The sequence below is a fragment of the Mus caroli genome, chromosome 19 (assembly GCF_900094665.2).
Source record: "Mus caroli chromosome 19, CAROLI_EIJ_v1.1, whole genome shotgun sequence".
Taxonomy (NCBI): Eukaryota; Metazoa; Chordata; class Mammalia; order Rodentia; family Muridae; genus Mus; species Mus caroli.
The window spans coordinates 38,062,261-38,074,927 of NC_034588.1; the positions used below are offsets into that span (position 1 = coordinate 38,062,261).

General features: G+C 47.5%; 1 protein-coding gene across 1 annotated transcript in view; it reads right to left on the bottom strand.

The window, feature by feature from the left end:
• Positions 1 to 5,968, bottom strand: part of Pik3ap1 (phosphoinositide-3-kinase adaptor protein 1) — a 114,592-nt gene extending 108,624 nt beyond the window's left edge. Inside the window, exon 1 of the mRNA XM_021152078.2 lies at positions 5,801 to 5,968. Within this exon, the coding sequence (XP_021007737.1) occupies positions 5,801 to 5,813 (13 nt within the window). The 5' untranslated portion in view covers positions 5,814 to 5,968. The remainder of the gene's footprint in view (positions 1 to 5,800) is intronic.
• Positions 5,969 to 12,667: the final 6,699 nt, after the last annotated feature.

Consider the following 12,667-nt stretch of genomic DNA (forward strand, 5'->3'; position numbering starts at 1 on the left):
AGTACACACACACACACACACACACACACACACACACACACACACACACACACACACACACGAGCCAGGAGATACCCCCATAGCTTTGGCTTCCTTCTCTGTAACAATTACTATTCCTTAAATACAGAGTTACCATAAATGGTTAATCTTTCTTTCCTGGGCACTGACCTGCCAGTTTACTAAGCACCTCAGCTCTCACTCAAACCTCAAGATAAGGCCAGGTGCACACACTCTCAACAGCCTCACCTGGCAGGCAGTACTTGACCTCATTCTTCATGAACTGCAGCCAAGAGCCATGAGGACCGCACCAGGTGCTGACCTCATGGACCCCATTGACTGCAGACCCCACACGTTGAATTTCTAAGGTGCACTCTATTTTAAAGGTCAAAGAAATGTGAAATATAATCCAGAACATGTAAACTATAAATAAAACATCTAGTGCCATTGGCTTGAAATACTATTTTCTAATTTAAAAAAAAAAGAGCCAGAAATTCTTAGAGAAATGATGGGTTCTCCTGGTGATTCTAGTAATATGTATTGCAGACAGCAAGAAGTGTACAGTGAGCCCAAAACATCTTGTATGTCCATAAATAAGGATGTGCTCAAGCAAAAACCAACATAGTGAGGAAATGAGAGGCAGCTGAAGAAGCACCCACAGGCCAAGCAGGAGCAGTGTGGGAAAGGAAACAATGAAGCAACAAGACACTGCAAGCCTGAGCTATCTAAAGGCCCGTGGATCCATTATGTATGGACACAGTAACAGAATTGGGTGACTGGGTAAAGAAACCGAAGAGAGGCTGGGAAATGTAGCTCAGTGCCATAGCACAAGGTCCTTACTTCAATCTCCAGCACCAAAAACAATAATAATTTAAAACTGGGGGAGGGGAACACAGATATCTTACGCATATAAATCCCAAGAGGGCCACACCCTGAAGGAAACCGAATACATCTCTTCATAAATGTGGGCTGCACCTAGAGATTTCTTTTCACAGAGCCCAGTGTGGAAAGACAGGGAAAATCACTTCATTGTGCACAAACACAGCAAATACTGCCTCCACTCCATAACCAAGATCACCACCAACAACGTACGATCCTCCCAATCTAATGAACAGGAAAACATCAGCTAAATCCAACCATGGGAAAATCCTCAAAACTCACTGACTCATGTTTCTCAGGGCTTTCAAAGTGGAATATAGGTTGGGAGGAGAAAGCAAGGGCTCCAAGCCAAGATGCAGAGGATGAATATAATCAAAACATGGTGTACAGGCATATGAGATTCTCAAAGAATCAGTGAAAATACTGCAGTCTTCAAAAGCTGTTTTGAGAGTTGGCTCAGTGACTAAGAACACTTGTTACTTTAAAGAGAACCAGAACTCAGTGCCCAGCATCCACACAATGGCTCACGCCTTTTGTAACTCCAGTTCCAGGATAACTGATGCCCTCTTCTGACCTCCTCCGGCATCAGGCATGTACACGGTGCACATACATACACGCAGGCAAGACCCATAAAATCAATCGTGAAAGAGAACTGTCAAAGCTGATCGAGATCTAGGGTGATATGATAAAATCACAGCCCCGAGGCACCAAAGGATGCCTCACTTGTAAATGAAGTATGGTGTCATGAATGGGAACCTGGGATACCGTGTACAAACTAAAACACTTGAATAAAGAATAGGACTAAAAAAAAAAATAACTCACCACCCAACACATGGGAAGCTGAGTCAGGGGAAGAAAGAGTTATAGACTCCACCAGTGAGTTCCATTCAGTGAGTTCCAGGCTAGCCTGAGCTATGATGGCATCCTGTCTTAAAAGGCACCCCTACCCCAAATAATAATTATCAATTCACTAATTTCAGTAAATGTGTTGTATTAATGTAAATTGCCAATAAGAAGGAAGGTTTGGAATATGTAGGAACTCTTTTTATCAGTGGCTCTCAACCTCCTTAATGCTACGACCCCTTAATACAGTTCCTCATATTGTGACCCCCCCCACCATACAATTATTTTCGTTGCTACTTCATAACTGTAATTCTGCCACTGTTACAAGTCACAATATAAATATCTGTTTTCCAATGGTCTTAGGTGACCCCTGTGAAAGGGTCATTTGAGCCCCACAGTGGTCATATCCCACAAAGGTTGGGAACTGCTGCTCTAATGGTTTTTGCCATTCTCCTGAAAATCTAAATCTGTTCTGAAATAAGCACATTAAAACCACAACTGAATATAGAAAACAGCCATTTATAGTGGCATATTGCTGGGGTTCAAAGTTTGAACCCAACCCCCATTTAGCAAGAATATTTGAGAAGGAAGTAGTTAAGCTTCAGTCAAGCTAATGTCATGACACCTCTCTCTCTCTCTCTCTCTCTCTCTCTCTCTCTCTCTCTCTCTCGGTATTTGTGTGTGTGTGTGTGTTTGGGGAAGGTTGTATGTGTGTGAGGGTGTGACTTGGACCACTATCATAAATGGAGGAATATCTGCCCTCAGCATACATGATGGCAATTAAATTTACCATCCCAAAGACTTCAGGGTCACTGAAACCAAAAGGTGGGGCAGCTGTAAAACAAAAGTTCAAAGTGGAAGTTCAAGTTCCTCCCTGGCCTGCCAGGGAGCGCCATGGGGCCATCTGCTTGGTCAGCAGCTCTCCCTGTGTGGGGAGCCCAGAAGTCATTGCTCCCCGTTCTAAATTACTTCTCTCTTTCTCCTATTCAGTCAGAGAAACAACGTGTGAGCCAGCAAAGAGCCCATAAACCCAGGCAGAGCTGAGAAAGGGGCTTTGTTCTCCTAAAGCTCAAAGAACAGGTTTGGCTACAGGAGAGGGGAATGGTTTGGGGACAGGGCTGGCTGACCACAGAGGGGAGTCCCAGTTGGGGGAGGGGGAGCTAAAAGAGAGATGACACTGAATGATTCAGAAACCATCTGAGGAAAGAACAGAGAAGTGACCGCAGGTGACCTTGGAGTGGAGCCCAACGTTTGAACCTGTGCACCGTTTTGTTTGTCTGTTGTATGTGTGTGTGCACGCTGGGTGTGTTCATGAAGCCACAGCCCATGTGTGGAGGGCCAGGAGCAAGCAAAAGGATTTTGGTTCTCCCTCTCTACCATGTGGGCCCCTGGGACCAAACTCAAGCTTGGTGACAAGCACCCTTACTCGCTAAGCCATGTTGCTGGCCCTGTGGTGCTAGAAGACCAGGAATAGTGGGAGGGCTTAGAGGTGATCCTGGCAGAGAGCTGGTCGGGGTCTGAGAGCTATCCTCAGGTTCTTGGGGGCCAAGGCCTAGGGGGTAGGGGGGCTCTAGTCTTCACCAGCTGCAGACCTGGTGCCTTTGGGGAAGTCCCAGGCGCTTTCCTCGCTCTCTCTGGTAAATAAGAGAAACTATTCAAGCACAGGCTGGTTGCTCTCAAGGCCATTCAACAAGCAAACAAGTCAGGGAATGGAAGAGGAAGACTGACACTCACCCTCTAATGGCAAGAAATTTAAGAAGACCAGAGGGATTAGGCTACAGTTGAGTGGACCTTGAACACATCATGCAGTGTGAAGGAAGTCAGTCACTAAAACCACAGACTACATAATCCCATTCATGGGCAAGCCCAGAGCAGGGCAATCTAGAGGAAATACTGGAGAGGAGGTGAGAAGAGGAAAGACCTCTCTTTGAGCTGATAATAACATTCTCCCAGATTCACATATTGGCGAGGACACTAAAGGCCACTTACAGCACTCTTTCAGGCACAGCCAATCAGTAGCCCATGAGCTGAATGTGTCCCAGGATAGCTATGGGTGTGACTCAACTCATTCATAGATGACATCATGCCACAGTATCAAAAGCTGGGCACGCAGCATATTGAGTGCATGCATTATGACATTGTTTTTAAAATAAGGACGCCATACAGGATATTGGCCTGGATGACTCTCCAGCCTATAGCATGTTAGTGGGAAACCTGGCTTTCCCCTAACTATATATGACCTGCCCTCAGGGCTACTTATAAGTATAGACAAGTACCCAGGGATCCCATAGGGACGCAGTCTCACACTGCCTGGCATGGTGTTCCACCACAGAGGACACTGACAGCCAGAGGTTTGGACAGCTTTATCCTCTACCCCAGCTTTGGTTGTTGGGTTAGAGTCTTCCTCTGAACCTGAGTCCACCCTTCAAACCTAGCCCCTTCTGTTATTCCCCTTAGAGCCAGCCATCAAGACACTGGACAGGGAAAGCAGGTTGCTCAAAGGCTTCCCAGTGTGCTGTCCTCTAGTGCACAGCAGCCCAGAGCCCATCCCATCCAGGAGAGGAGACAAACAGGAGCTTAGCCACCTTATTTTTAACTCTCCCCAAACCCTCCATCCACCCAGTTACCATAGCTGTTCCCTGTATCTCAAACACATAGAATAGACCCCTTGCCTGGGACATACTCCTCCCCAGGACCCCCTGCCTTCCCTCCTTCAGGGCTTGCCTAATTTCCCCTGTCCACTTTCCCGATGCACCTGCCTTGATTTTGTTATTCAATAAGCTGTTGCCTCCCCTGTCCTCAGTTACACAGCTTTCATCTTCTTATGACAGTGCCTGGAAACAGCAAGCACTCAATAAAGTTTGTCCAGTGAATGGACCTTGAGCCACAGTGCTGCTTTATCCCATAGAGCCTAGCTAGGGAACCACAGGCCATTGATGAACCTCCCTCCCAGCCCCTTCAATAATAATAAGCATGTTTCACCAAAGCCTTTTCTACCTTCGTTCCAAAGTACCATGACCCAAGGCTAGACCTTAGCAGATCTGGAGACAGTTGGCTTTAACAGCTGCTCCCTTCCTTCCCAAGCATTGACTTCCCCCAGCCCGCTACACAATCTCTCTCAAGAGATGCTATCATCTGGTTTTCATTCTCACTCAAAGCATCACTCTGGAGCTAGGTAAACACAAGTCAGCCAAACCGAAAGCATGGCAACTCTCTCTTCTCATCTAGCAATTCCTCATTTAGTTACTGTTTTCTTTCATGCCACCAAAACTCTGTGGTGAACAGAGACCAGACCGACAAGGTTCTCACCAAGAACCTACTACGCCTATAGCCACTGAGGTGTATAGGCGCTGCTCACTAACTGTCTCTCAACGTTGTCCTTACATGGTTTGTCCTGGACCTCAGCGAGCTAAGGACTTGCCAAGTGTACATATGCTCATGAGCTAGAAAGAAACCCAAGACCAACCAGAAGAAACTTCTGGCACCTTTTGATGATTTGCTCACCAAATTCCAATTACCCCTGGACACATAAGTTCCATAGAGAACAGAGTAAGAGTAAAATAGAGTGTGGTCTCGGTTTTTACCAAAATTCCAGAGAAGATATACAATCGCGATGGACAAAGGGGGCTTCTGAAGCTATCCCTGGACCACCTAGGACTGCCTGAGCGCCCCCTATTGGTTGGATAAGACCCTAAGAGAAGCATCTGGCTTCTTACAGAATCCGCCCTCCACCTCCTATCAACTGTCGGGAGTACTCGGAGTTACAGCTGAGAAAGCGACCCTTGGCAACTTACAGCTATAAGGGAGACAAGAAGACTTAGAAACTGGGATAGGGCGAGCCCCAGGCAGGAGCAAGAGAGAATCGTGCACAGACCGGTTAGGAAACGTGAGAAAGTTCAGAGGGGAAGTTTGCGACAGAGACCGGAGAAAAGACCGGAAAGAATACAAAATCCCCTCACTAAAGACTAAAGAAGTGGGGAGACAGGTCTCAAGACCGGGAGGGTGGTGTCAGAGAGCCTCAGGGACCAGGGGCGCTCGAGCCAGGAGCCGGGAGCTGGAGAGCGCTGCTCCTGCTACCCACCTGAGGCTGCCATGCCGTCCCGGGAGCAGCTCGCATCCCCGGCTGGCACCGGAGCACGGTATCCGGTGCCCGCAGCCGTGGTGGGCGACGTCGTTGGCGCGGGGTTAGAAGCGGAGTCCAGCTGTGCTCAGGACAGTGGCGACTCTGGCGCTTCCTCCTGCCGGGCAGCTGGGACTCGCACGGGGGCGTGTCCAGAGGGTCTGCCCCGCCTGCGGGGCTCCGCGTGGCACCTGCACGCGCGGCGGTTGGAGAGGGGAAGTGAGAAGTCCACACGACCAGCCGCCAGCTCCCGACGCCGACCCCTGCTCGTGCCACGTGTGTCCCGTGCCTCAGGAAAGCAGGCAGCCACCTCGATGTCCCCCAAGAGCAGCCTGAGGTGCTGGAACTGGGGGGAGGGAAGACAGAGACTGTATGGCTAGCTAGTCTCAGAGACTTGAGGTGGGGAGGCATAGCACAGCTGTCCCAACCACCTTGTCCCTTGGGACTTGTCCCTGAGACACTGTCCCCAAGAATAGGGAGGGCCTGCAGGAAGGGGAAGGAGAAGCACCTGGCCCTAGGGTCTTGGCGTTGCCCTTGGGTGCCCTCCTGTGACCCTTCTGCATTTCCTTGGATCTGGCCCTCTAAGGGCACATGGGTGTTAGGCATAATCTTTGATAGATAGATGTTATCACTGCCAAGAACCTTCCACACACGATTGTTCCACTTCCACTATCAGAGCTCTTTGGCTTTCTTCCATCTTCCTCCACTTTAAAAAAAAAAAAACTTAGTTTATTTATTTTGTGTGCTTGTGTGGGAATTTGCATGTTGTTCAGTTCACAGAGTGGTAAGAATCTGTTCTCTCCTTCCACCATGGAGTTCTGGTGAACCAAACTGATCAAACTGGCTAGACACTAGGCAGCAGGCACCCTTACCCTGAGCCATGTCACCAGCCCCTTTTCCACTTCTGAGGGTGCCAGTGAATACATTAAACTGCCAGGATCGTCCAGGAAAAGACATCTAAGGGCCCCTTGACGGCAGCCTCAATACATCTACAACTTCAGATCCTTGTCCTATAATGTAGCAAATTCACAGATCCTAGAGATTTGGGTCTGGGTATCTTTGGGTATAGTTTCTCCGTCTAACACAGGCCAAGGGTCCCTAAAGCAGAGATGAGCATGCTGCCTGCCATTCCCCCTGTTTAGGATATCCTTGGCCTCCGCCCCTACTCTGACACACCGTGATAGCCATTCCACACTATTAGAGTTCTTTAATTGAGCTTATAAAAACATTTCTTTATTTTTTTTCCAGAATGGCTTTAATTGATGCTTCCTGTATTCAGTTCTAAGTTCCTCAAAGTTAGCTCAATCTTTTTTGCTGTGGAGTCTCTATCCTCTGGTGCTAACTCTGGCCAGAAAATGTGCTCAGAAATGCATATGACCAGGAAATCCTTAGATCTGAGATCCAGGGGACAGACCCCTCTTTTGAGATGCTGAAAATTTGAGAATCCTGAGCCAAGAAGGAGGGACTATAAAATGCCAAAGTTAAGCCGTATGTTATAAAAGCCATTAGAGAGCAATGCTAACGGGAGGATTTAAAGTTTAGAGATCCTGAGTTTGAAGTGTCTGTGTGATGGGAAGCCCTGTCACGGCAGAAGGGCAAGGATGCAAAGGGTTGGGGATTGAGAACCTTGTCATGGATGCTGTCCTTGGAGTTGAGGCAGCAGTAGTGGGTGGGGCGAGGGGGTAAAGAGACAGAACCAGAGCAAGGGCGGAGCCATGGAGACGCCCATGCAGGACCACGGGTGCTTCTGCATCTTTGAAGGGAAGGCTGAATAGGAACAGGAACCCAATGTCTGGGAGGACCAGACACGAGGGCCTTGGAGGCAAGGCTGTTAGTGTTTGAGAATCACTGTGAGGCCCTGGGGAGAATGTCACCAGGCAGGACAAGCCACTGCTGACACTGTAACCAATATGCAGGAGTCCAGGCTGGAGCAGCGGAATATGAGCAGGAAATGGGGATGGGTGGTAGGACCAGAGCGTGGAGCAGGGATGGAGGTGTGCACCCTGAATTCTTATCTGACTCCTTCACTTACCGTTATGGAGCCTCGGGCAAGCTGTGACCCTGAAAGCCCTCAGCTTCCTGGTGTGGACAATGAAGGAAGCCCAGGTCAGAAAATACAGGACTCAAACACTAGCCCTCAGGATCCTACCTGGGCCTGAAGCCTCCTTCATGCCCCTGGACCTATGGACATAGATGATCTACGTCCCCTGTTAGAGTCACTTTATAACCACTTGGCCTATATTTGAGGCCAAATCCCTAATGTCCCCTCCTCAAAAGCATGCTCACCTCTTCTGACTGCAGGTTCTAGAAGAGTAAGGGACCTTTCCTGACTTTTAACCATGATAATCTGGAAAGGGGCAGAGGCAGGAGGATTTCTGAGTTTGAGGCCAGCCTGGTCTACAAAGTGAGTTCCAGGACAGCCAGGGCTATACAGAGAAACCCTGTCTACAAAAACAAAAACAAAAACAACAATAATAAAAAAGAAGAGCCAAAGGGAAAGAGATTTCTATTCTTTATTTCAAGATGCTATTTTGAAATTGTAAGTCTGAGGACCGGTGTTCACTAGGACATAAGGCACAGGTGAAGGAAGGGTCATGTTCTTGTGGGCCATCTCAATCCATCCTAATTCCCTTAGCTTTTCCGTGAGAATGGTACTGCTAATATACACCCCCTGTAGACCAAATGTTGGCATCAGGACCTCCCAAACCTATGACATCACATAGGCGACAGTGCAACTTGTGACCTGCAGACCTGTTGTCAAGGCAACAGGCACCATATTCCCAACATCCACTTGGCTCACCTCCCACATTTACCTGCATTACATCATTCTCCATATAAATAAGGAGAACACCCCTCCCTCTCTCTTTCTCCCCCTCTTCTCTTTCTGCCGCCACCGTCTTTCCTTTTTCCTAATAAAACCTCTTCCACATGTAACTGCCCTGGCCTAGTGTGCTGTTGAGACGTGACCCTCACGTTCTGACACATCTCCCAAAGGGCAAGAACTTCTGCCCAAGGGTACACAACCAGCAACTGCAAAACTGTTTGAACACAGCCATTCTGGCTCCAGAGCCAATGCACGTGACCAAGTGAAAATGCATGTCAGACTCTGCTTTGGCCTAAGTCACCTATGCTGGCGGCACTTCCGTGGCAGTGGAAATGGCAGATGTCCTGTCACCTGTGGGCTCCCTCTGCTATGCCTGGCCTGGACAACTCTCCCAAGGAAGGAGTTTGGGAGTGGAAGCTCCCCCAGCATGTCTTCCTCCCGCTCAATGCTCTGAGCTGGGCAGCCCATTGGAGGCAAGCCTCCTCTTCCCATATCCTCTCCTCCAATGCCTTGTATGGGACTCAGCACACAGCTGTTTTTAAATCACCAAGTACAAGCCTTTCAGTTTGGAGCTAGAGTTGCTAATGTGCAGGTTAAGTTACCTGCCTCCGTTCACCCTACCTTCCTACGAAAAGCTTCATTTTCACCCTGTCCCAGAGTCCCAGGACACTGGGCCCGGTATATACCATCAAGGTGCAGTGTGTGAACACAAGATTAAAATGGACTTGTAGGCTGGATTTCAGAGGAGGTGCTGAGTGACCACTGTTCCAGGCAGTTTCAACCTGACCCAGCAGGGCATCCTATTAAAAGCCCAACACAGGATATTGTGACATTCTGAGAGCAAGCAGCTTTGCAAAAGACTGGAAGCCTCACCTTCTTGCAACAATGTGGCCATCTTCTCTGTTCACCATTGTAGCCCCTCTTTCTGAAGGTCCTCTGAAGGAGCTCAGAGGCCCCTCTGCAACAGCAATGCTAATTGCAGGCCTGGAACCCAAGTTCAAAGACACAAAATTCTAGGCATCTGCCCTTTGGCTCCAGTGAAGTAATTTCCTGAACGTTTGCCATTTTTGAATCTGTTCATTGCTCAGGAGCTGTTTGCCTTGTCCTCTGTTGTGATTCTGAAACCTGGCAGCTGTCTTGTGGTACTGCCACAATCTCCCACCAAACGTGACATTAGGCCTGTGAAAAAGAAATGGGAAAATGTCATAGCATTGTCACCGTGTCTGCATTCCCTCAGTGTTTTCTAGTTTCATTCCGTTGCTGTGATAAAACCCACTAACTAAAAGACAACTTGGGAAGGAAAGGGTTAACTGGCATTACACTTCCAGATCACAATTAATCACAGAGAGTAGTCTGGGCAGGAACTCAAGGCAGGAGCCAATTAGGAAAGCTGTTTACTGCCTCCTTCTCTGACTGATGCCCAGCTAGCTTTTTTTAGGCATGGCAGACCCATCTGCCAGGAGATGGTGACACTCACTGTGTGCTGAGCCTCCCTGCATCAATTTAAAATGCAGAAAATCAGCCGGGCAGTGGTGGTGCACGCCTTTCATCCCAGCACTTGGGAGGCAGAGGCAGGTGGATTTCTGAGTTCGAGGCCAGCCTGGTCTACAGAGTGAGTTCCAGGATAGCCAAGGCTATACAGAGAATCCCTGTCTTGGGGGAAAAAAAAAACACAAAACAAAACAAAACAAAATGCAGAAAAATTCCCCATCTCCTTTCTTACAGACCAGTCTGATCAAAGCAGTTCTTCAGTTGAGGTCTTCTCTTCACAGGGGAATTCTAGGTTGTGTCAAACTGGCAGTAAAAACTAACCAGCACACTTTGTTTCTTATTCGAGGGAAGCAATGTGCTGTATTAAAGAGTTCCATTCCCAAGCATCTCTTCCAGGTTTAACAGAGGCCAACAAGATAAATGAAAGCCACCCAGTGGAATCTAGGGATGTCCTTAATAAGAGATTTAAGTTTGCTAGATTTTTTTTTCCTTTTCTGCCTCTGTTTTATCTCCTGCCTGAGATGTAAATGAGACAGTTAGAAGTCAAACATCCTTCTTGAATTGTGAAGTAACCATGTGGCTACACTAAGGATGGGACAACAAGAAGACAGACAGGGGCTGACTCCTTATGTCATGGTTACTTTTAGTTGTCAACTTGATACTATTTAGAATCACCCAGGAACAGAATCCCAATGAGGGGCCATCCAGATCTGATAGCCTATGGACCCGTGGGTAGTGGGTTGCCTTGATTCCATAAACTGATGTGGGGAGATCCTGTCCACTGTGGGCAGCACCATTCTCTAAGTAAGGAATCCCAGACTGGGTACCTGTAGAGTGAGTGCCAAACACAAGCATCCTCTCTGCTCTTCACTGTGGATGTGATATGACTAGCTAATTCCAGTTCCTGCCCTCTTGGTTTCTCTACAAGGATGAACTGTAATCTGAAACTGTGAACTAAAATTTCACCTTTCTTTCCCTAAGCTGCTATTTATTAGTCTGGGTATTTTTATCACAGCATCAGAAATGAAGCTAGGATGCCTATCAGCCACGGAGTTTCCCAAGAAGCTCCAGGCTCCCAACCTGTCTTTTTTCCATGTCAGATGTCTGTACATCTCCGTGGAGTTGTGCTTGTCTGGGTGTTCAGCTTTATTTCACCATCAGGCTTACTGATGTGTGAATGGAAGCAACATTTAGTGAGCACCAACTGTAACACATGTTCTTTCTTATGCTGGCTTGCTTGATGCTTTACAGAGAAGGACACTGTGAGCTTGTATTGTGAGATGCTTTCCCAGGGCCAGTACACCAGTCATTCTGAGCCATGGAACAGTGACATATCAGACTCCCTCCAGAGAGTTCATTTAAAAAGCACTTCCTGATGCCATGAGGGCGTTCTCAGGTGGGGCCCTGCGGAGTCTTACCCCTTTCAGTCATGTGCAGATGGTCACTGTCGTCACACGTGAAGCATATCTCACATACGTTCCACTTCTGACTTTAGGGGTACTGAAGCAGAAATTCTAGTCAAATGTGACAAAAACTAAGGATGCCTGAGACTCAGTGTCTGAGTCAGTCGAGGCCTTGAGAGGCCATTATTGTTGGAGATATTTAGAAACCAAGGCAGAGGCCGCTGAGTAGCCATTATCACATCGTACATCACCTTGGAGGCAGAACCAAGGCTCTCTCTGTCCTGATCTCTCATCTACTGCCTTTTACTGTATCTAACTATCTACTCTTCCCTATTAGAAAACTCGTGTTTTATACGTTGCTTTCCCGAATCTATCACTAGCAGCCAAAGGATGCCTTACTTTGAATCTCTTCTGAGTCTCACTTTCTCATGATAAATTATTCTTTCTCCAGATTGCTGATTGAGTAATACTTTATTAAGAATTTTGTTTAAATGTTTTGTTTTGTTTTGTTTTTTTAGTTTTGGGTCTTGTCATGACAAACTGCTTGATACAAGTAACTTAAGGTTGGAAGGATGTCTTTTGCTCACAATTTGAGGGTATAGTGGCAGGGAGCTCATAGCAACAGGAGCCTAAGCTATTCACAGTGAGTCTACAGTCGGAAGCAGAGAGAGCTGTGAGAGGTCAACTCACTTTCTCCTGCTTATTCCATCTAGGATGCTATCCGTGGAAGGGAACCACCCACAATAGGTCTCCCATCTCGATGAATCCAGAGTAGATGGTCCCTCCCAGGCATGCCCAGCGGCTTGTCTCCTAGGGGGTTCTAGAGTCCATCCATCAAGTTGACAGAGAGTGCACGCCATTTAAAAATTTATTTATTTATTTATTTATTTATTTATTTATTTATTTATTTAATATGAGTACACTGTAGCTGTCTTCAGACACACCAGAAGAGGGCATCAGATCCCATTACAGATGGTTGTGAGCCACCATGTGGTTGTTGGGAATTGAACTCAGGACTTCTGGAAGAGCAGTCAATTCTCTTAGCCTCTGAGCCATCTCTCCAGCCTGATTTTTTTTTCCCTTGAGATTATTTTGTTGGTTTTTTTTTTT